The sequence below is a fragment of the Natator depressus genome, chromosome 10, assembly GCF_965152275.1.
Source record: "Natator depressus isolate rNatDep1 chromosome 10, rNatDep2.hap1, whole genome shotgun sequence".
In the NCBI taxonomy this organism is placed as follows: Eukaryota; Metazoa; Chordata; order Testudines; family Cheloniidae; genus Natator; species Natator depressus.
Genome location: NC_134243.1, coordinates 45364478 through 45377782, shown reverse-complemented (window position 1 = coordinate 45377782; position 13305 = coordinate 45364478). Strand labels below are relative to the sequence as shown.

General features: G+C 51.9%; 1 protein-coding gene across 3 annotated transcripts in view; it reads right to left on the bottom strand.

Moving 5' to 3' along the window:
- The window catches only part of ALPK3 (alpha kinase 3), an 86710-nt gene that overhangs the window by 40851 nt on the left and 32554 nt on the right, over positions 1-13305 (bottom strand). For all 3 annotated transcript variants that reach the window (XM_074965961.1, XM_074965962.1, XM_074965963.1), the window contains one exon: positions 47-164. In XM_074965961.1, the coding sequence (XP_074822062.1) occupies positions 47-164 (118 nt within the window). The remainder of the gene's footprint in view (positions 1-46; positions 165-13305) is intronic.

The window sequence follows — 13305 nt, the reverse complement described above, 5'->3', positions numbered from 1 at the left end:
AGGATTCCTCCAGCAAACTCAAATGCTCTCTGGCTTTCTTTCTTACTTGTATAACTGCAGGGTGTGGCGGTTTCCATGCTGGAAAATCTCATACTTCGGTAAGCCGCAGTATCGGTCCATCTCCTCATCATCCTTATACCAGGTCACTTCTGGCAGGGGGTACCCTGGACAGGAAATTGCATATCAGCATATGGGGCATTACAATGAACATGAAAGGAGGGCTGCAGATCTTGTTCTCAGAGATATAAAGAATCAATAGTAAATTAAACCTCAGCCAGGGTCTCTTCCCCAAGCTCATCCCAATCAGCAGGTTGCACAGCGAGAGAGTACCGCAGTTTGTAATCTTGTAATTTACGCTATTAAGAATCCAGCTATTTGTGAGCAAAAATTGGAGCCCTTCATTCCTAAGCGGGGAGAGTGGACCATTAGACCACATTCAGTCACATTGGCTACAGCCAGGAGGTGAGAACATTGACACTTTTAGACGAAGGAGGCATGTCTGGACTGGATTAAGCCTAAGGTTAAAAAACAGACACTTGGTTCTCCATGGAGCTACCAGCTCTTCACAACGCATCAAATTCTGTAAACTGAGCCCAAAGTTTCCATTGAACAGAAACAACCCTGATTGCATCACAGTTGGTTTGTGTCCTACAAATGCTATTTGACAACAGATGTTTCCTGCCTTTTCAGTAGAATGACATCATGACATGTGTGACTGGCTGGTCTCTGAGCCAGGGAAACAGATACATTCCTACCCGGATCAGCTGTGGCAAAAGAGATCAGCAGTCAGTGGGTCTGCCCCAAGCAAAGCCGAGTTAGCTACCTGCTCTACAACGCAGCTTCCTGTCCAGACAAGGGGTGCAGGGCAAATTCAGGAGAGCTGCTTTAATGCAGAGATCTCTCTACTGGGAGTTCCTGTGCAGAGGGAGGTAGATTTAGGATTATCCGTCTCTGCTGCAGAAACAAGAATAATGATCATGCTTCAGTTAGTTTTGCACAATGCTAGATAGGTCATTTATCTTAGGGCGTATTGGGAAGCATGTCCCACTCCATGTGTTATTCCTTTAAAACTTCTCCTCTTCTGTGCAGTATGTGGCTGAATTACATGTGGGTGCTTGTTACAATGTGCAGGGTTTCCTTATCAGCTCCCTATGGTGTTTTTGGATATGCTCTTTCCTCCAATCAAAGCAGCTCCAACTCTGGTTGTGATTAGCCTCCTCCCCAAGGGAAAACCGCTCTAGCAAGCGGCCCTTGGTTAATTCAGTCACCTGTTTCTGGAGGCTGTGTTCAGGACTCCATGTGCAGACAGGCAGAGACTCACACTGCGCAAGCTGCAATAACCAAGTCACCTCCCAGCTTTAAGGAGGTTTGCATCGGACAGTGATAATTACAGCTCTAAATCCCAAGCTATTAATCTAAGACTCATTTCCTGCAAACATTCTGATCGGTTTTACAGGCTGCATTTCTGTAGAGGCAAGGTGGCTAGACAACCGTGCACTGTTCACTTGCTCTTCCTCCATATTATCCCAACCTGCCCCAGCCCCGCTGCACGCTGGAGGACAGGGGCTTCCCTCCCCTTCATAGCCCAAGAAGCACTCTCTCCAAAGGCCATGTGGGGACATCCCGCACACCATCCTTCACACAAAGGTGTGGCCTTTTCCAGGCTGCTCAGGGCAACTCAGAGCCAGAAATGACCTGGATTATCATCCAGCATGACCTCCTGCATCATACAGAGCACAGGGAACCTCCCTCTGTGAGCCCCGCCTTGTGTTTGAGCTACAGCAGGGTTATTCTGTTGGGGAGGCTGCAGTACCCTTTAGAGTCTGGGGGACGGGAGCAATAGGCTAATTCTTGGGAGTGTCGCACTGCAGACCAGGTTTCTCCAGTGAAGTCAAACACTGAACAGAAGGCAACAAAAGACTTTAAAAGATCAACAAAGGCAATGGTGGCCCCTCCCTGCCTACCACCTCACGGGAGACATGCTGTCACCATCCACTTTGCTCCCCTTTTGGGGGACCCCTCCCACCTCTCCTGCTCTGTTCTCCCTTGCCCCTGCGCCTCTGAGGGATTCTCTCCACCGCCTTCTGGGGATTCTCCATCTCTGCCTCCGCCCCCCCCCCGCCCCCCCCCACTGCCTGGGGGACCCTTCCTCTGGGTCCCCTTCCCTGGAGGCAGCAGGCACTGGAGTGAAGTGGGGAAGGAGCTGCTTCCCTGAGCTGGGTGCTGAGGGGTCCAGTGGCAGCAGGGATAGGTGAAAAGAAGAGACCCACTACTACAGGGCTCAGCAGAGACAAAAGGGGAAGCTGCAGAAGAGCCCCTGCAAGCCAGACCTTGGCCTGCTGCAGCAGCAGCAGCAAAGGGAGAGGGTGTGGGGCTCAAGTGCCCATGCACAATGAGACACAGGCTCCCAGCTCAGCTCCGCCCACGCCAGACCTTCTGATCAAGCCACATGGGCTGGTAAAAAGAAAAGGAGTACTTGTGGCACCTTAGAGACTAATGAATTTATTTGAGCATAAACTTTCATGAGCTTATGCTCAAATAAATTTGTCAGTCTCTAAGGTGCCACAAGTACTCCTTTTCTTTTTGCGGATACAGACTAACACGGCTGTTACTCTGAAACCTGTCATTGGCTAGTAAGTTGCAAAGGGAACTGCTGGAGGGGAGAGACATGTCTGGCACCCTCCCATAGAGCAGGTGTCCTAGAGGTGCCCACCTACTGGGATGTGACAAACTTCCCTGCCTTTGCAGGCATGCAGGGAAGTAGCCGATAAGGGACAGCACTGCTAATATCTGAACTGGGGGCGGGGGGGCTGAGAGGCAAAAGAGCGGAAAACAGCTCTTCTCTCTTTGCAAGTGTAAAGGAGAGTGGGTGTCTGCTCGAGCGGCAGTGCCAGCCAAGGCATGGCCTAGCTTCATGTGGGAATGGCAATAGCTCATGGCCAGACATATGGGGCCGAACACACAGCCAGCTATTGCAAAAGCAGTTCCAAGAAACTAAGTTGTAACTACGTATCTGTGGTGTGTCACCCCAGGACTGCAGTATCTGAGCTCCTCAGCAGCATCAGTGGCTTCTCTGGGTCACCCCCCAAAGACAGGACTAACCCCACTGAGTGGAGGAGGAATTGAGACACCAAGATTCAGCCCACAGTCACACAGCCAGGACTAGAGCCCCAAGCCTTATGCACAAGACAATCCCCCTCCATAGTCATTGCAAGAAGCTCATAAAAGCCTTTCAGAGTGTGTTCTATGATCAGCAGAAGAGAGTCTCCTTTATGGGCTCCACAACCCCTGGAGTGGAATTCAAGGTAACAATCACCTTGTGTGGCTGGGTCCGAGCTGTGACATTCACGCCATGTCTCTTGGTAGCTTTGTGTGCAAGAGATCCAAGAGTACAGACTGCAGCCAGGAACCCTCAATATTCATTTACAGCACTTGGCTCTTCCCTGGGCCCCACAGACCCCAAGTGCTTCACACAGGAGCATGTCATAAGCCCTATTTTACAGGCGAAGAGACTGAGGCACAGCAGTGATTTAGCCAAGGAAGTCCCAGAGCCAGGATGAGAGCCCATTTCTTCTGATGCCTCTCCTGCTTGGGCAGAGACCCACTGCCTTGCTAACTCAATATTTATTGTTACGGGGCTATGAGTTTATATAGTGCTTTGCAAACATGGGCAAGACTGGCTCCCCGGTCAGGAAAGCTCCTTCTAATCAGACAGGCACAGACCAAGAGCAGAGCAGAGGAAGGATGCAGGAAGAGATGTCAGGAGGGATTACTTTGAAGGCGGAGAGGGATGGAGGAGGATGGAAAGGCAGCTCTGGGTTATAGGGCAGCGTGAAAGGAGGTGTAAAGCTGCATGTGGGAAGTTGACCCTAAAAGAGTAGCTGTTCGGGAGGGGAGGTGTGAGAGCACAGAGAGCCAGTGAGTGAGCAGTAGGCAGAGAGGGAGAACGGGGTGAGGTTAAGGGCAGAGCTGGAGCAGAGCAGGGATTTAGCACGGGCACAGGGACGAAGAGTGGATGAAGGAGAGATTACACAGAAGTGGGAGACCCAGCAAGAAGGGTTGGAGCTGGAGGAGGAGGAGAGAGAAAAGCCAAGGAGTGCAGGCCTGGAAGCGGAGAAGGGCGGAGCCGACAGGGGCGATGGATGTGAAAAGAGGAGACATTCCATTCTGGAGCAGGCCAGATCCTTGTCACATCTTGATTGGTTCCGCTAGAGCCAGGCCCATTGACTACATCTGACCAGGAAGCATCCAAACAGAGATGTCAGCAAGTCTGTGAGAGATGGGAGGTGGGGCCAGGGCAGAGAGGGGAGGGGTGGGGGTGGCCAATATCATCTCTAGGCAGTGTTAAGTGTCCCTAAGGGATACAGTGCCCAGCACTTCCGAGGGCCATTACTCCACTCGTCCCTCCTGGGTATTGTACCAGCCCCAAGTCTGCCAAGCTGGTACGTACCCTGGTGCAATGCAGGCTTGGGACAGTGATGCCACAGAGAATTTGGCCCAATATCTTTGATGGAAGCCTTTCCTCCTTCACCCTCGGCCTTCCAGGCCAGCCAGTGATGACAACCCCAAGGCCCTGAGCTTTGATACTGGGGCTATCTTGGACTCCTCTTCCCTTCCCCCTCACTCACAGGCTCATTAAATCCCAACCCTTGTTTCTCTACATCAGCGCCAGAACCTGTCCGTCTTTCTCCTGCCACCGCATCCCCTTCTCAGCCGGCAGAACAACCTCCTTGTCCTCTGCCTGCGTCCCTTGGCCATTCAATGCACCCTCCGCCCTGCTGCCAAGGCCCCATTCATCTGCACATTTCCCCTCATCCTGGGTCTCTGCGCTGGCTCCTCATCTTCTGGGGAAAGTTCAAGGGTGAAACCGCCTACAAAGCCCCCGCCATTCCCTTTGCCTCCCCTCCTTTGCAGCAGCTCTTACAGTAGAAACAGCTTCTGTCCCAACACTCACTATGTGCCCTGTCTTTCTTCAAATCACTTCCCTCCCCCCCCACCCCCGTTCCATGAATCCCCCCTGTAACATCCCCATTCCAGGGGGCCTGGCCATATGGATGGATCTGGGGTCTCAGTTCCACACATCCACATTTGGAAGGCAAGACATGAAGCTTCATCTCCCCCTACTCCCACAACTCCACTAAGGGGGCAGGGAGGGAACTTGTAACTCACTAAACCTGCCACCACTGCTCAGTCAGAGCTTCCAGCCCAACCAACCACTTTCTCCTTTCCCTCGGCAACCCCGCAGTACCTGGAGCAGCCAAAGGAGAAAAAAAGGGAGTCTCTCACCTGACAGTTGCCGCCCACCCACTAGCCAGGGGAGACAGTGGCCTCCCACAGCAGGGAGAAGAGGGATAACCCACAAATTTCTGGCAGCTGCCCAGGAACAGTCAGGAGGCTGGAGAACATGTTGAGGGGCCTCCAGCCAGAGGAGGCAACTCTGGGCACCCCTCGTCCAGTGTGGGCCCATTTGTGCTTCTGGCCTAGGAGATGGCCCAGTCTCCTCCCTGAGGCAAGCACAGACCACTTCTTCCAGCAGCCCAGTGCTTTGTCTAGACCCTTTTTAACATTCCCAAGCACCAGCCCTTCACCCCACCCTTCGGAGACACCTCCATTTAGCCATAGAGCTCGCTGGCAGGAAGCTCGTCCAGATATTTATCTCCAGTTCTCTGAATGTCATCCCATCATTTCCAGTGAAGCCCCCACGTGGCACTTGTTTCAGATATTCATAGCCTTTTTCCTTGTCCCTGCTAGTTAGCACTTAGCTATGAAGAGCCATGTACTTTTATAGCTTCATAGTGCTCCTACTGGGAGACATTTCCTGATGTTAAGCCTAAACAATCCTTCACTGAAATTAGTGTGCTGCCACAAAACAAGCAAGCCCTAAACAAGCCCTCTCTGGCCTTGAACTTTCCCACACTGTGGGGAACTGTGTCTTTCCCCCACTCCCTTAGCAAACTAGACGCAGATCGTTTGGTACCTGCAGGCCTCACCCTGCAGCTGAGACAGACCAAGTGGGGCTGGGGGACCAACCCCTTCCAGCCCATTGGATGTACCTACCCTCAGTCCCCTTGCAGCCTTATGCCTTCTTCCCTGGGCACTCACAGGCCTAGTTTGGTGGTTCCTGCTTCCCCCATTTCCCCGTCCCCACCAGGCCCACAGGCTGGGATCAATTCCTCCCAGACACATGAGCAGCATTTATTACAGTAAGTCACTAGGCTGTGCCATGTGTAATACACCTTCAGCTCACAACAGAGCCATTCCTGGCCGTGCATTAGAAGGATCTTACAGTGAACACACCCAATGTCTCTCTGGGAAGGAAGCTTGGTGGCCAGTCCACATCTGCTACAAAAGCCTGACCTTCTAGTAGCAGCCCTACAATCTACCATGTACAAGGATTTGCTCTCTACAGCTCCCATCTTTGGTTTCTCTGGCTCCCTTTGCATTTCTCTCTCCTCCCTAGGGTTTGGAACAACCCCTCCAATGTGCCCCTTCCTCAATTACCGGCAAACCCTGCCCACCCTGAAGAGCCCCACTGACTTCAGTTCAGCTGTGTGCCATAGGAAGGGTGCATGGCAGCAGACCCTCAATCTGGACCAGCCCCAGTCACTGCCCCTTGCAGGCTCCCTTTCCCCAACTTCTCCATTTCCGCTGCGGCTATGGCCCCTCAGCCAGCTGGCAATCCAGGCACCAAGGGATTCATTCCCATGGGGTTGGCTACAACCCACAGCACAAGCCGCTGGCTAATGTTGAAAACAGTCTCAGGGGACCCAAGACCACAAATGCTGCATCCTGGGCAGGCCTGCCCCCTCTCATCAGTACAGATGGAGTCGGAGTTTAAAGAGAGCAGCCATCCCTCAGGCTGCTTTCCTGCTTAGTTTGTAAGTTAGGAACACCAACCTCCCCCGCCTCACCTCCTTCCTGCTGCAGGGCCCTAGCCACTTTGGAAAGCTCTGAGCAGGGAGCAAGCAGCTGTAACGGGAGCTCCCACGGCACCTCCCCCTCCTCCTATTTCACTAGGAGGGTGGTGAAGCACTGGAATGGGTTACCTGAGGAAGTGATGGAATCTCCAGCCTTAGAGCAGCTTTTTAAGGCCCAGCTTGACAAAGCCCCCTGGCTGGGATGATTTAGTTGGGGTTGGTCCTGCTTTGAGCAGGGGTTGGACTAGATGACTTCCTGAGGTCTCTTCCAACCCTAATCGTCTATGAATCTATGCTCCTAGCAGTGAGGTAGAGGGAAGAAGGGATTATTGAATACAAACTTCCAACAACTAGACTAGCTCCTTCCCCCCTCCCTCAGCGTCCCCTCATCCCCCACACCTAGGTGCAGGCCAAGCTGCAGGGCTGGCAGCTCTAGCTGCAGGCTGCCTCCCTGAAGGCAGGAGGAATAGTTCTGATGAACACCCTGGAGGCTAGGGGTGTAGCACTCAACAGAGAATGGGCTAGATTGACCTGTGCCCTGTCCCTTTAAGGCTTGAAGGACAGCTGAGAGGGCCAAAGGGGCCACAGCACAGTTGCATGTGCTTTGAAAGGATTAAGCAGCAACAGGGCTTGTGCCAGCTATGGTGGTTTGTTTTTTTAAATACAATTCCAGTTTTAAAAAACCGTCTCTGGTCTGGGAGAGTTACAAGGGCATGTCCTTCACAGTCTACTTGCCCCTGCAGCCCCAACCCCTCTCTTCTGCAGTAGCTTGGTGTCTGGGGCTGATGAGCAGATTTCAAAAGGAACCAACCCAACCAGCTGACTTTGTATGATAATGCCCTAAAGACACAGTCCCTGGGGTTAGCCACGTACCACAGCACAGACAGCCTGCTGGTAACTGTGGCCATAATTTGTACATTTGATCTTTTGTGACTTGCCCCCTATGCAGACAGCACAGAAACAGGGTTTGCTGGCAGGTGATCTTGTACATCAGCCAGCCAAGTGCCCCCCCTTTTAGTGTGGCACATTACATTCCATGGACAGGGGCTCGTCCTCTACAGCTTCCTATTGTCTCCTCAAGGAGAGCAAAAGCCATGGGGATGGAGCCTCCCCTGGAAGCACCACTAAGCACACAGGATCATCTTCCTCAGCAGGATTTGTCTGCACTCAGTGGGCAACCACAGACAAATGCATGCTTTGGTTGGATACTGCTGCCCTCATTGGTATGGAGTATCCCCATAATCGCCCTGGGGCTACTAGTGGGGCTCTACACATGCACAGTACAGCACTTCATCCCACACATCTGGGCTTAATCTTCTGTAACTCAGAGGAGAAATCCTGCTCTCTGGGGCAGAAAGCACAGACATACAGGGCTCACCAGCAAATCCCAGGAGAGAGAAGGGACTGGCTCTCAAGAGATTGTATTGAATAAGAGTACCAGCTGCACATGGAACTAGTGGGAAAAGCTATTGAGTGGGGTCTGCTCCTTTCTGGGCTTCCAAAGCCAGATCCTGCCTCTGGCACTGCACCCCATATTCTTCACAGTGATATTATTAGGATATGATTATGACATAGTTATGATGTACTTTATGCAAGATAAGTCATGTGAGATGTCATTGGAAAGGTTATGATTTGCTGGATATGATTATCCTATTTGTATGCATGTATCATTGTTGTATCAAAAGTTATGAATATTGACTATATCTATTTCACACATAGCGATTCCTGGGCAACACCCACTAGGCAAAAGTCTAGATGTTTGGCTGGGAAGGGCCTATTCAAGTTGATGAGCCACAAGAGAGAACAACAGGCCTTAGGAGAAGCTTATCTCACACCTTGGGAGCCTTCCTGAGAACTCTACAAACAGCCTCTGAGTAATGGCTGCTGAGACACTACAGGGACATGTGACCAGGTCACGTAGTGCTGGACTCCATCTTGGGATGTCAGTATTCTTCCATTGACAAGCCTTGAAACAAACGGTTCCCACCCTATGCAAAAGCTATATAAGGCAGGGGAGTGACATCATCGTGGTTCTTCACTGACTCCCCACCCAAAGAAACTCTTGGAAACACCTAAAGAACAGAGAAATTGAACCGGGGCGCGGGGGGGGGGGGGGGGGGGAAGAGAAGAGTGCTGGACCCAGCCTAAAGGGATTTTTAGCCTGTGACTGAAACACCTGGAGATTCCAAGCTGTAAATTAGTGTAGCTTGCCCCTTAAGAATCTGCAGCCCGTTGGTATAATCACTTTGGATATGAATAGCAGATCCTCACCCTATCTCTTTAGTATATTAAACTTAGTTTTCATGTTTTGTTTATTTGTTATGTAATCTGCTTTGATCTGTTTGCTATCCCTTATAATCACTTAAAATCTATCTTTTGTAGTTAATAAACTTGTTTTTGCTTTATCTACAGCCAATGTGTGGGAGTCATAACTTGGGGCAGAAATCTGTTGTATATTCCTCTCCACATCGAGGGAGTGGGCAAATTTCATGAGCTTATGCTGTACAGTTCCCTGTGCAGTGCAAGATGGTATAATTTGGGGTTTACACTCCAGAGGGGGTGCGTGCCTGAGTAGCTGGGAAGTATCCCAGCTGGAGCATTCCCAGGCAGTAGCTGGTCACAGCATCTGCATGTAACTGCAGTTGGGTGCGTCCCTACCTGTATATGCGCTGGTGAAAGTGCAGGCTGGAGCCTGGAGAGAGCTTGGCAGCTTGTCACAGCAGAACAGTATAAATAGGAGCCCAGAGTGGTGGGAGAGGAGGGCTCCGTGGTATCCCAATTTCAGGTGGCTCGCTAGGGGGAACCTATCACATTAGCCCCTGCACATTTCTTCCCATCACCTTAACTGCAGCAGCCCAGCCAAATCAGCCAATAGTGGCACTAGGAAGGACGAGAACCCATCAAATAAATCCCATTCTGCCTTCTGTGATCATGCAACATAATTGGCACTATCCACTCATCTCTCCCACTTACCCCACTGCCTTCACAAACTTACACACACAAGTCCCCCACCAGCCAACTCTCAGGCAAATCATTCCCCTCTCTGCCCCTTTGATTTGTTCAGCTGACTGGGGAATAATGCAGCAGGGAGGGTGGGGCCCAGCTGACAGGGGAGTTGGGGAGCAGCAGGGAGGAAGTGGCCCATGCATTCCTCCCCAAAAATGGGCAACATTTGGAGACATGGATGATGGCAAGTGACAGTTCTGAGCCAGGCCTAGCCCTTACTCCTGAAGGCTGGCCTTATCAATCAATTCCAGCATACACTGTCTGGAACCCTCATCGCAGCCCCTAGCACAAAGCCTCCTCAAGAGTGGTCGATGGAGCACTGGCTTGCTACTGGCTCTTCCACTTTCATTAAAAGACTAGCTATTCACTAGACATTTTCCCATGTGCACAATAGGCACCAGCATGTTATACAATCGTCTTGAGGCACCTACAGTATATGTAAGAACGTGCTGTGTACCATCTGCTGTGCCATCAGCAGAACCCCTGCTGTAGCATCACACAGCTTCAAGCAAGGGTCATTTGTGACCCTCAATTAGAGAAGACCCCAAGGGGTAGCGAGCACAGTCCACATCCAAGAGCTCTTATCCCAAGAAAACTGGAGCACTTGAGCCAAGAAACATAACTGCCACTGGGTGCAAACCAGCTGGATTAACTAGACCAATAAAGGGGATACAGGCACAGCAAAAGGCTGGGGGGAGGAATGCCCGTTCCCTCTTCTATTGACTAGATAATGGAGAAATGAAACCAAAGAGATTTTTGTCAAAATGGGCGTGTGGCTGCTTGGAGCTGTACATTTGAAAAATCAGATCCAGTGACGTTCCAGGGGAAACAGGTGCCTGGGGAACTAGTGTGTTGTGAGAACGGAGAGGGAGAGTGCTGGAAAGGCTTTTTTTGGTTAGATATTGCAGCTAACTAGGTGCTAATACAGACTTTGAAGAAAAGATCTCCTTGGTAAAGGGCCAACATCCCCACCCCTTCAATGAAAGGGCTCCCATTCCATACTGAAACCCCCAACACCGGTGTCAGCCCAACCATGCATGACAGGCAGAGAAGCAGGAATACATTGCCAGTTTCTTTCATTAGCAACCAAAAGTAGCAAGAAGAGTCACAAACAAGTTTTTAAAAACTTCTTTCATAGGTCACTTACCCACAATGCCAGGGCCGTCCTTACCCATACACAAAGTATGCAGGTGTGTAGGGCACCAGGAAATTTGGGGTACCAAATTTCCTGGTGCCCTGAGCAGCTGCGTGCTGCTCTAGCCCCTGCTCCAGCTCTTCCCCAGGTCCCTGCCCCTGCTCTGCCCCAGCCCCGCCCCCACTCCCCGAAGGACTCCAGAAGCGGCCGGGCAGCCAGCCGGGTCTGCACTCACCGGTAAATAGAGCGACCCGGTCCCAGCCTGCTCCGCTCCCCTGGCTCCCAGCCGCGCAGCCAGCAAGTGCTGGGGGGCAGTTCCCCCCTCCCCCCCAAGCCTGGGAGCCAGGGGAGCAGAGCAGGCTGGGGCCTGGTCACTCCACTTCCCACAGGAAGTGGCCAGCCTCCCCCCTGCAACGGAGGCCTGGGGCTGGGCCCCACACAGCCCCCCCCACGGAGGCCTGGGGCCCCACACAGCCCCCCCCCTCCGCAGGGGGGCTGTGTGGGGCACCAAAATAGCTTGGGACAACCCTGCACGATGAAGTGGTTGGGGCAGGGAAGAATATTTTCTTCCCTCCTGCACATCCATGAAACTCAGGGTTTGTCTACACTGCAAAAACAACACCTTGCAGCAGCAAGTCTCAGATCCCAGGTCAACTGACTATGGGCTTGTCTACACTACAAAATTAAGTCAGCTTAAGCTAAGTCGATGTACAGCCCTGCAGTAATTAAAGCCGCAGTTCACATCCACATTCTGCTTCTTCTGGTGGTGGTGCACATCCTCACCAGGAGTGCTTCCACTGCCTGAACTGTGGGAGGCATTGAGAGGCACCAACAGCTGGAGCCCCCAGCCCCGGCATTAACTGCCTCACCCCCCACCCCAGCATGACAGTTCCAGCTGGCAGCCAGGTGTGAGGCTCACAACTGCCCCCACCCCTGGCACTGACAGCCCAACCTGGCAGCTGGGCATAGGACTCATAGCTGGGCACCCCCTGCCCCGGTGCTGACAGTCTTTTGAGTCTGTAAGCCCGGCGCCTGGCTGGCAGGTCAGGCTGTCAGCACGGGGAGGGAAGGGCCCTCCAGCTGTCAGTTCCACACAGTGCTTACAAAAATTTTTAAAAGCATGCCTCAGAGGAGGAAGCATCGGTTCATAGGGTGGCTCAGAGTCTCCCGAGAAAGAAGAGGATGATTCTGGATCCACTGGTGGCACTGATGGTCCCGCTGAAGGGAAGTCACGGGAGACAGGCTTCTCCCGCAAGTCACATCTCCCAGTGGAGTCAGGCCCTTCCTTGTGACGGAAGGAGACACTGGATCCAGGACAGCAAAAACATCCTAGGAGGAGCCTAAGACTTGGCTCTTCCCAGAGTGCAAGGGGTCTGCCCGAACCAATGGAGTCAGAGTAGTAACAGTGTTTGCCACACTCAAGCAAGACAGAGTCGGTTCTGTTGGTAGCTGATGACTCCCTTTTATCAGTGCCATCGGACCACAGACTTCATGCTTAGATGGTACAGATCCCAGTTGGTACCGCCAGAGCCTTAGACTTGTAAGGTTTCTTGTCATGCCCCTGAGACTTAGGGCATCCTATGTTCTCTGAAGGGCTGCTTGATTTAGGCAGGGCTGAACCAGACTGCTTCGAAGTGGATTTGGAGGAGGATTTGCTTTCATGTTTATGAGAATGCTCCCAGCTGTCCTGAGAAGACCCTGCCAAAGGATTTCTGGCGGTAGACTCCTTCACTTCAGTCAGACCTCATGGCGGGAGGCGCACTGCTTGCTGAGTCAGGATGATATACGGGGTGGGTGGTGCCTGGGTGACTGGCAACCTCATGGCCTGTTCCATTAGGTGCTTCTGAAGGGGAAGCTCTCACCCCTCTCTGATATGACTGGGGAACGAGAGGGAGATACTGCACCTTACCACAATGTGGGCTTCCCTGAGGCAGTAAGTACACTGATGGCCATCACGACTGACAAGGAATGTGGTCAGAAAGCATACATTTTGAAGACTGGACTTCTGGGCATAGTCCTGTCCCCATAATGGGGTAAGGGAGTATGGAGGGCAGAGCACGCCTGGACAGGGAAGCTAAACTATCAAACTATAAAAATGTTTAGAAAAAAAAATACTGAATAAACTCTAAAGTTTCTAAAAACTATTCACAGGTATATGTATGTTTTACAGATAAACAAAGATAGGGTGACCAGACATCCTGTTTTTAAAGGGACAGTCCTGTATTTAAGCCCTCCTTCAGGTGTCCC